Source organism: Equus caballus, chromosome X, assembly GCF_041296265.1.
Source record: "Equus caballus isolate H_3958 breed thoroughbred chromosome X, TB-T2T, whole genome shotgun sequence".
NCBI classification, from domain to species: domain Eukaryota; kingdom Metazoa; phylum Chordata; class Mammalia; order Perissodactyla; family Equidae; genus Equus; species Equus caballus.
Genome location: NC_091715.1, coordinates 44,348,478 through 44,358,723, shown reverse-complemented (window position 1 = coordinate 44,358,723; position 10,246 = coordinate 44,348,478). Strand labels below are relative to the sequence as shown.

Below are 10,246 nucleotides of genomic sequence, written 5' to 3'. Positions count from 1 at the left end.
TCCCAAAACTCAGTGGCTTGAAACCAAATCATTTATTATTGCTCATGAGTCTATGGGTTGCCTACTTAGCTCTGCTGATCTGGACTAGGATTGGCTGATCTTGGCTGGGCTCACTCATGTATCTGTGGTCCACTGCTGGGTTATCTGGGGGCTGCTAGGTCTAGGGTAGTCTTGGCTGGTATGGATGGACAACTGGGTCTCTCATCTTCCAGAAAGGTAACCCAGGCTCATTTGCATGGTAGTTCCAGGAGTCAAAGAGAGTGAGCAGAAGCATGCAAGATTTCTTGAGGCCTAGGCTTGGAACTGACATAATAGCACTTCTGCAACAGTCTATTGACCAAAGCAAAACACAAGACTAGTCCAGATTTGAAGAGTGGAGAAATAGATGCCATTTCTTTATGGGAGGAATTGCAAAAGGTGTAAATACAGGGAGATGTGGACAACTGTGGCCATTTTTGTAATCAATTTATCATGCTGGATTTACCAGAAGTAAAAGGAATCTTTAAAGAGCAAGCAAAACAAATCAAGCAAGCAAACAAAATCATGAAAACAACAGTAACAAACTCCGGTGAGCCAGCTCAGGAGAGCAAGGCACTTGAGGACACTTCCGAAAATGGAATAGAGGTATTTCCTTGGAAAACCGAGGTGCTATTACTGGAAGAAATGAGGAACGGCTGCTGCTCAGGTAGGAAAACAAGCAAACAGATAGACTTCTGCCTCAGAATCCAAGAGTCTAGACTTTGTCATCAGAAAATTCTAGAAATATTTTAAAGTGACATGGAACAGTCTTGGTCTTTCTGGTCCTTGAATCCAGTGCACATGGGGCAACTTTCAGGAGTGTGACCTTAGACTCAAGACCAGTTTGTCAACCATGTCTTCTTAATGTATTGAGTGTTTTCATATCCACTAGCTTGTGTTATTCTCAGAACTACCTATGAGGGAGGTAAGGCAGGCATTATTATTCACATTTAATACCTTTTTTGTTTTTGGTGAAGAAGATTGGCCCTGAGCTAACATCTGTGCCAATCTTCCTCTATGTTGTATGTGGGATGCTGCCACAGCATGGCTTGATGAGCAGTGTGTAGGTCCGAGCCCAGGATCTGAACCTGCAAACCCTGGGTGCATGAACTTAACCACTATCCCACTGGGCCAGCCCTAATACTACTTTTTAAAACAATTTTTTCACCATCTGTAAGATAGGCGAACAAAGTTTCATGCCTTAGGTCCCAGCAGGAGACATGTGCAAAAGTACTCATGGCAACATTAATGGAAAAAAGCCATATTTCCATTGGATAGAGAATGGGTAGATAAATTGTGGTGTATTTACACAATGGAATACTATATAGAAATGACAACAAATTAACTATAGCTACAGTAACAACATGTTTGAGTCTTAGAGAAATCAAATTGAGTGAGAATAGGAAGTTGCAGAAGACTACATTAACATTTTTTCACAAAATTAAAAGGCAAGTAAAACCTAACAATATATTGTTCAGGGATAATTACACATGTGATAAAACTATTTAGAAAGAAAACAAGGGAATGGAAAAACTCAAGATAGCGGTTGCCTCTGGGGAAGGCAGGGAGATGGGATAGTTCTCAGGTTGGGCAGTGGGCTCATGAGTATTCATTTTATTATTGGATTTCATAATATATGTTACATACATCCTTTTGTGGTTGTCAAATATTACATAATAATTTTTTAAAACCATCAAAAAAGGAAAGAGAAACAGGAGAGAAGTGTTAGGGAAGCCAGAGAGTTTCAGGAAACGGGTTGTTTTCAGTGTCAATTACTATGGAAGTCCTCAGCAAGATGAGGCCTGTATGAAAACGCTGGACTTGGTGACTGGGAGCACACTGGTCACCTTTGGAAGCAGCCATATTCAAATGGGAAGGGCTGATGTCAGATTACAGATAGGAAGGAATATATTATGAGGAAGTTAGGGCTGGGAGCATAGACAAGTCTTTCATCTACTACCTTCTCCCCTCGAATCCATAGCAACAGCTAACACTTATCGAGGCTGCATTATATGCCAGGCACTTTATATACATTATGCCATTTAATCCTCACAACTACCCCCACAGGGTGGTTTAGGGGAGCTAAACTCAATGCTTGTGTTACCACCAGATTATATGCACTTCAGCCCACATGCGGAGAATCCCTGATACTGGAATGGGAATGAATGCTTCACTATTCCATTCCAAATTTTAGGTACAATGACTCAAGTGGTTAGGTTATGGCAACAAGCTAAAAGGTGGTGAATCAAGTCTACCCAGAAATGGGTCATTTCTCCCTGTGATGCTATTATTGTGACTCACCAAACTTACCTCTCTCTCGTTCTAGGTACACAGTAGAATTGGACTTTTCCATCTCTACAAAATTAGGTGCTTTCATGTGATTTGCCTTGGGCAATGAAAAAAGTGATATTTGACATTTTAAGCTTTAAGAGTCAGTGTGCATTTTGCTTACATGTCTTCCCGTAACTCAGTGATGGGGCTTCTGTTAGTCTGAGTGCTCAAGTGACAATATATGAACAGAGCTCCTCTGCCGATCCATGTTGGACATATAATATGAGCAAGAAGTATACCTTTGTTACGTTATTAAGATTTTGGGGCTATTACTGCAGCAAAACCTAACCTATCCTGACTGATACACTCCCCTTTTCTAGAGTTAGAGATCATGGATGTATAAGGACTGAATAATGAAATGAAAATGTATACAAATGTGTAAAATAAAGTACCTAGACCTCTCTCTGGCACATAGTAAGACCTTGATACATCATTTTCTGTAACTATTCCTAATAAATGACCACAAAATTTTCATGTTTCTCACATACAAATAAAGACTAGTTGTAAAAGACATAAATAGGTGATGTTCTAAGCTGACATTATTCCTAATGCTTGTGATTGTAGAAGAGATGTTCTCATTCTGTGTCACTTTGTCCCTCAAATCCGTGAAAAAGCACCACAATTGGCCTTGTTTGGGTCATATACCCCTCCTACTGGGGAAGGGGAAGCCTTGTGACTGATGGTCAACCCATCTCTACCCTAAGATAGGGAGGAGCAGTTTCCCAGAGGAAAAAACTGGGTTTAACTGCCAGAAAGAGGAAGGAATGCTGGGAAGGCAGAAACAAAAGTTATCTACTTAGTGAAAACAAACTTAGATTTAGAATCCTGATTTTATCACTTATTAGCTGTGTGTGAACCTGGACACCACTTAATCAGTTTGCTCATATGTAAAGTGGGGGTAGTACTTTGCAGCGTTGTTTCAAGATTAGGAATAACGTATAAGAGCTTGGTACAACATCTGGTACCTAATAGGTCCTCAATAAATGGTAACTTTTAAAAGCCAAATGCTAAAGATTTCCTACTATTAAATTCTGAGTCCCGACACTCAAAGATCAAAGGCTAGGACAAGACATCTATAGTAATAATGAACCGAATATAAAACAAAGTATATTATAAATAATAGAGTTTTCATTTAAGGGTAAAGTGTTTACAAGCTTCAGTAAGCCTCTTACACTCACCTTAGGCTCAGCTGTTTCCTTTTGTAATCTGTACACACAAGGCACAGAGCAGTTAGGGAAGCCACGCCCAGCTAGCATCACTCAGCAGACGGTAAGAAGAATGCCCCAGAGTCCTAGCTTCAGACTCTGCTCCAAGCATCCCTCTGTTGTTCAAAAGTGACTCAGAGCTCATTGTTTTTCAGAGCCCCATTTTAAAACACAGTTAAATGAATACCATTCAGCACTGAACCTTCATACCCAATCTTCTTGTGTTTTTGCCATCAACATATCATCTGCCTTGGAAGTCTACAATCTGCTTTGCACTAGGGAACATTTTCAAAGGTGTTTTAGCTGTCCTTTAGTTATCAAACATTTACTAACTGCATCCTGGGTGGTAGGTGCCAAGAAGACAGAGATGGTCAAGTTTATTCGAGGGGCAGAGATGTAGCCTGCCCCTCGAATAAAGGAATGGCTGTGTTGAGTCTCTACAGGGATCCCTAGTCAGGGATCAGGAAAAGAATCACAAAGATATGAGCTGAATCTTGGGTGAAAAAGTCAAGAATGCACCAGAGACAAAAGGAGAGAGGCATTCTAGGCAATGACACAAGCAAACAAGAAGAAATGGATATTAATAGCTTAATGTTTATGGGAGGTACTTTAGTGTCACTAGAGTGGGTTAGGGGTAGTAGGAAACGAGGCTGGAGAAGCGGTCAGGGGCCAGATCATAAAGGGACCATGGAAGTGGAGGTAGAGCATATTAGAAGGACAGATCACTCTGGAAGCTGATAAGCATGGTGGATCAAAGCAGTGGTTCTTAACATCTCTTGGGTCATAGACTTCTTTGAGAACCTGAAGAAAGATACGGGCCATTTCACTGGGAAAAGGTACATACACTTAGATACAAAATGTTGCTTACAATTGCCTGGTTTGGAGTAAGACAGGGGAGCAACTGCAACAACTCAGGTGAGACATGAGGAGGACTGCACTAAGCCACAGCAGCTGGGACAGAAAAGAGACAGATGTGAGAAACAGAAAGATGGTTGAGTGTTATTAATAGATCCTGTCGTGAATTAGATTTGAGAAATGAGGGAAAGGCACAAGTCTGGGAAAACCCCCAGGTTGGTTTGTGTTTTGGACAACTGAGTAAGAGGTAGTGTTGCTCATGGAGAGGAACAGGCTTCAGAAGTGAGGATGGGTTCAGCTTGAGAAATGTTGAGTCAAAGGTGCCTTTAGAACATCCAAATAAAGAAGTTCAGCAGGAAGCTAAATATGCCCTTTCTTTTGATGATTCTTGTACCGGCTCTCTTGCCCTGATATTAAACTACAAATAGGCTCCTACATCTCTGCGCAACACTTCTGAATGGAGACAAATATACCCCTCATTTACAGAAAGGGATCCAGAAATGGGAGAAGAAATTAAACTTCACACACCCAAAATTATTTCACAGTTATTTTTACTAAAAGAATAGACTTTTATTAAGCACTGTAAGTTTCTTTCCATCATCATTAACAGAACAACACACCAGTTTCCATCACAGAACAACTCCTGAGACATTTTCATTCCTTTCTGAAACACTTCCATTAACTCCTGCAGTTTCTCCTAAGAAGCATCCATTCAAACTTACATTAATAAACTATGGAGCTTTTGTGGTGAGGTGGGCCAAAAAGGCAGGGAATTTGGAATCTGGCAGTGGGAAAGAGAAATACATATTATCCATCCACTAAACACACTGTCAAGAGCACAGGAGAAGAGATATTAACACAGGAAAAAACAATGAAAGAATTTCTTACTTTCGTCAATAACATCATTTATCAGGGAGCACTAAAAATCATTGATTCCTTGCAGTTAAAGTTTCTTTACCTAGTATGTTATTCTAAAAATAGAATAGAGTAAAATAAAAGGTGGGAGGGGAAGTGTCTTCTAGGAAGTAACTAAAATGAAGTCATCAGATTTGGCAGGGTTATGAGAGAATAATAAAATCCGAAATATCAATTTGCTTCTTTTACATGAAAATTCACTGGTCATTAGTTACTACCAACACGGACAAAAAGAGCATTTATAAAAGTACAAGGGCAATGTCAAAAGCTGAAATGGGCACCCTAGCACAGGGGGTATTTTATTTTGCTTTTAACTTGGAAAAGATGATTTTGTAAAAAATGAAGTTATCTTAGAACATCAAAATAACTTCTGACAATATTGAAGATAATTAGCAGAAATAGGGGAATAGGTGCGCTGAACTCTGTCTGCACCAGTAGACTACTGCAATAAGCCATAGGATAAGAAGATGGAAAGTCAAATAAAAGAAGATGCCAAAGTGACAGAAGAGAGAAAAATATAGGATGACACACAGTGGAACAGTGAAGACTTACCCCCCCAACCCCAAGCATATTTAGGAAATATGCATCAGGAAGTGAACAAGTATAACGATTAAACCTTAGTAGAATTACACTAACTATGTACTTTAAACTGTGGTCTACTTGTATGGTCATTTCAAATCGGGAGGGTCTTAGAGGCTGAAAGGGTAGCACTGACATGCCCGCAGGAGCCTCCTAAGGTTCCAATGGACTGGATCACTATAACTAAACAGTTACTTCCACATTCTTTCTACCCTACATAAGCATTCCTCCCCCCACCCCCCACCTTAACCACCCTCCCTAATGCCTTGTCTGGTTGTTTTTCTCAGCGATCAAAAAAAGTTAATGTGACTTGGCCAGAAAAACAAGATGGAGAAAAAAAATCAAATATCACCAGTCAAAGCAAGTGCCATTTCTTGGGCTTTAAAGTTTACCCGAAGTCCTGTGGCTCAGAATGAAAATGATGCAAGTGAGCAGAAGTTTGTCAGGTCTGGTCCAGACCAGACTGGCCACTGAATAAGGATGGGAGTTAGAGGCTGACCCCAAGACATATCAGCAGAAATCAAGAACTGCAAGTCCGTGGGGATCCGTGGCTGTATACAAGCAGGGTGCTTTTGTTTGCAGCCCTACAGGGTAAAGGGATCATTTCTGGGGGTTCCTATATGACTTTGTTCAAGAGAAGTCACATCATGATCAGAAATGGAACCTCCAGTGAAGGATGACAGTCTCTTCAAGTGGTATTCACAGCAAAGATCAGACCCGCCTTCCCCCAATTTGTCCTCCAGTTAGAAAAAGTTCATCCTCCAGTAATGAACCTTAGTCTGTCTGGCTTCTAAATTGTATATTTTGGCAGATAAATTAAAATATAGGCATATGGCCCTTTATTGTTCTTTCTTGTAACCTTCTAAACCCAAAATGCTGACTCTAAATTAAAATTAAGTTTGGAAGTAAGCCACTTGTTTCACCCTGGGCCAGGCTAGGAGAGAGTAGAGGTGTGTGGAAGGGAGAAAAGCAAGGCTTTTGGCAAACTGGAATCATCCTTGTCAAAGCAGCATTTTTCCTTCTCACAGTGAATGTCTACATTAAGAAATCTTAATGCTGTGAGAGTTAACAACACTGTCATTTTGATTGTGTCACATAGATTGAAGATGCACAGAAACAGCAACTGAAGAAAATACCGTTCCATATAACTCCAAGTACTTCCTATTAGAAAATGGACATCTATACATATTTGATTTAATGCAGCTCAGTGATTCTGGTTACTTTCAGAGCTCCAAAGGATTCCTCCCTCTGTGGCTCCAGAAAGAAATTTCCAAGCTATCTAAGTTCACTACTAATCCCTCTCTAGCTAGATATAGAAGTCCTAACCTTCAAGATGACGTGAAAAGTTGGGCAGGTCAAAGAGAAGAAGGGGGACCAAATTAGGGGAGCTGGGTTCCAAAGAGGAGGTTTTTGTACACTTTGTTCCTGGTTATATCTGGCTAGGTGTGCCTTCTTGTCATTCTGCTTTGGTTTATCTAAGAAGTTTCTGGGCAGGGGGAGAGGCATTCTAGGGCTCTCTCCCCCTGCAAATTGTGTGTTCTCTTAAACTGGGCCAGACTAGGATTAAATAGTCTGAGACTGTTTTCAATCTCTCATGATACACTCATTGCAAGTGGGCAGTGAGCAAACAGCCTTCTGGCTGTCTGGAAAAAAATCACCAAGGACCTTCTGTGGGTTAAGGTACATGGGGTTTTTCAAAAAGAGAGAGAACCCTGCTAGTCAGTTGTATTCCTGTAGAAATGGTACTTCTTGGGCAAGAATATCACAAAGCCCAAAAGGAGGTGTGTGAGGCTGGAAGCCTCAATTCCTGAATGAAGACACAAAGCTAATCTGTTGTAAGCCATGTTCCCATCCCTCATACTTGGGCTGCTGAGGAGGGAAACTGGAAATGCAAGGTTATCTCGAGAGTATCTCCGGGAAGGAAGAATAGCCTCTTCATCCAGGGCAGATTCTGGCCTCGTGGGGGCTGGGGAACTTTTACAGAAGACCCCTCAAGGCCTGGGCCAGAGTCCTCTGAAGTCTTTCTTGCAAAGCAAATGAAAAGATCCAGTAGTCAAAATGTCAATGAACAGATGAAACAAGCTGATTTCCTCACACTTCCCTACCCCATCTTTCCAATGCTAGTCCTCTCTCCTTCAAGGATTCATGGCAATCAGCTCTAGCCTGAGGCCAGTTTGATCCTGGAGTTCCACATCAGATCTCCACTAATTTGGCTGTAAGTCCTGGTAACTGCCTCCTATCCCCTTTCTCTCTCCAAACCAGGCTGCTCCTTCATAAGGAAATGCCCGACTCTTCCCAATCCCATTCCAACCTCCTGTTTTCACCATATGGGATGTGAGGGCTCTGTTCAAGATTAAGCTTGTGACAACCCAACTGTTTGTTGTTCTGAACAGGCAATCTCTGGAAAGTACTTTTTGTCTGCTGTAGAGAAGCCCATTTTCTCATAATTGTGATGGGCTGTGACTTAGTAGGGATTTTAAAGTGTGGTCTTTTGAAATCCACCACTCCATAGCAGTGGAAGCATTTCTGGGAAATTCAGTAAATACTCTGGGACATCACCATGTATGTATATATGCATGCATGCATATATCTATAGATATATACACACACATACACATATATTTATATATATAAAATATGTATAGATAAATAGATCTGTCTCTTTATATAAAGGGTATGTGTATGCATATAGACACACACATTCATATATACGTCCACCCACGCACCCATACACAAACACACACATACACACACACAGTATTTTGAGTTCCCTTTCGTACTCAATTCCATTACATTGAGTCCCACCCTTTCAGGGTGTGGGCAGCAGGGAGTGGGTGAACTGCACCACATCTTCTATTTTATAAACACTGCATTAGTTCAGAGGCAGGAAAAATCTGCCCAGTACTTTTCTGACTCACTTGAATCCCCCAGTACAAAGGCCATTGGTAGTTTTTGTTTTTGTTTTTAAAGTGTATAAAATAAAATAAAAAATAAAATAAAATAACCACTATTACCTCGCTTCCCTGAAAACATCTACCTATCTGATTGTCAGGCCAGAGTTAGAGGCGGTAGTACAAAATTCTGCGGTAGGTGAGTGGGGAGAAAGAGTGAGAAGGAGGTGGACACTGATTATATACCAAGTTTCCACTACTTCAGAGAGAAAAAAGCAAGTTAGGAAGCCACAGACAGCTGTCCCCACTACCCCATGGGTTTTGTAAATGAGTATCATGATGAAGACTCAGAAAAACAAAGCTGGAACTTTTCTATAGGGCCTTATGTGATGACACCCGATTATTGACAGTCACTGCCTTACTAGGCTCCCAGGGGAGGTAAAGAGCATTTGGCGCTATCTATTCAATTTAAGAATAGGAGCTAGTCCTGCTGCCATTCGTCTTTTTGACCAGAGTTTCCCCAGAAGCAGACCACTAAGTCTGGAGGCCCAGAAAAAGACAGGGAAGGGGAAAAAGATGGATACAAAAGGACAAAATCCTGAATAAATCTAGGGTAAGCATTTATGTCCTCCTCTAACTTGGGCCTAAAATCAGAAAAGCATAGGTTTTCCCCTCTTCCTGATCTGGTGAAGCCATTTTTTACTCGTTACTCTTCTTTCTGTTGTGCCACAGTTCCCAGCTTTTGCTCTCGTAAGCGGCTCTTCTCCCCGTTCTTCATGGAGAAGTAGCGGTTACCATTATTACACACGCTGCTGTCTCTGGATAAGGCACACTGTGATGGAGCTGGAAGATGAGGATCACTCTTCTCTTCCTTGATCAATGTGCCATTGTTTCCATTTACGTGTGAGCGGGACCGACCTTGATGAGGCTCCAGGGATTTAGAAACTCCATCTGATGTGCTCTGTCAAAAACAGAGATACTCAATGGAGACGGCAATCCCAAACTGGCTGACCCATCCCAAAAATGTTCAGAGGCCAGCCTGTGGAAACTGCTTCAGTTCTTCAAAAACACCAGAAAGGCCAAAGCCTGTTAATACTTAGTACACTCTCACACTGTCCTGAGAACTTAGGATGACAACAGATGGAACTGACCGAAATCCAATGGCAATGACAACAACACAATAGTGATATAGCTACCATTTACAAAGCTTTCCAATATATTTTTCTAATACTAATAGGGACCCTAAATGGTAGATGTTATGATGTTCCATTTACAGATGAGGAAGCTAAGGCTCAGAAAGATTACAGTGACTTGCTCAAGGACACCCAGATAGAAAGTGGAGGGGCCAGGATTCCACTCCAGGTTGGTCAGCCTCTAAAGTCTATTCTCTTAACTGCCATGCAATGCTGTCCAATGCTGACAACTGGACATGGAAAGCAAATGAAAGGAAAA

At 41.2% G+C, this 10,246-nt stretch overlaps 1 protein-coding gene across 1 annotated transcript in view; it reads right to left on the bottom strand.

The window, feature by feature from the left end:
• Positions 1–4,943: 4,943 nt before the first annotated feature.
• The window catches only part of FAM120C (family with sequence similarity 120 member C), a 99,747-nt gene continuing 94,444 nt past the window's right edge, over positions 4,944–10,246 (bottom strand). The window contains exon 16 of the mRNA XM_023633606.2: positions 4,944–9,755. Within this exon, the coding sequence (XP_023489374.1) occupies positions 9,501–9,755 (255 nt within the window). The 3' untranslated portion in view covers positions 4,944–9,500. The remainder of the gene's footprint in view (positions 9,756–10,246) is intronic.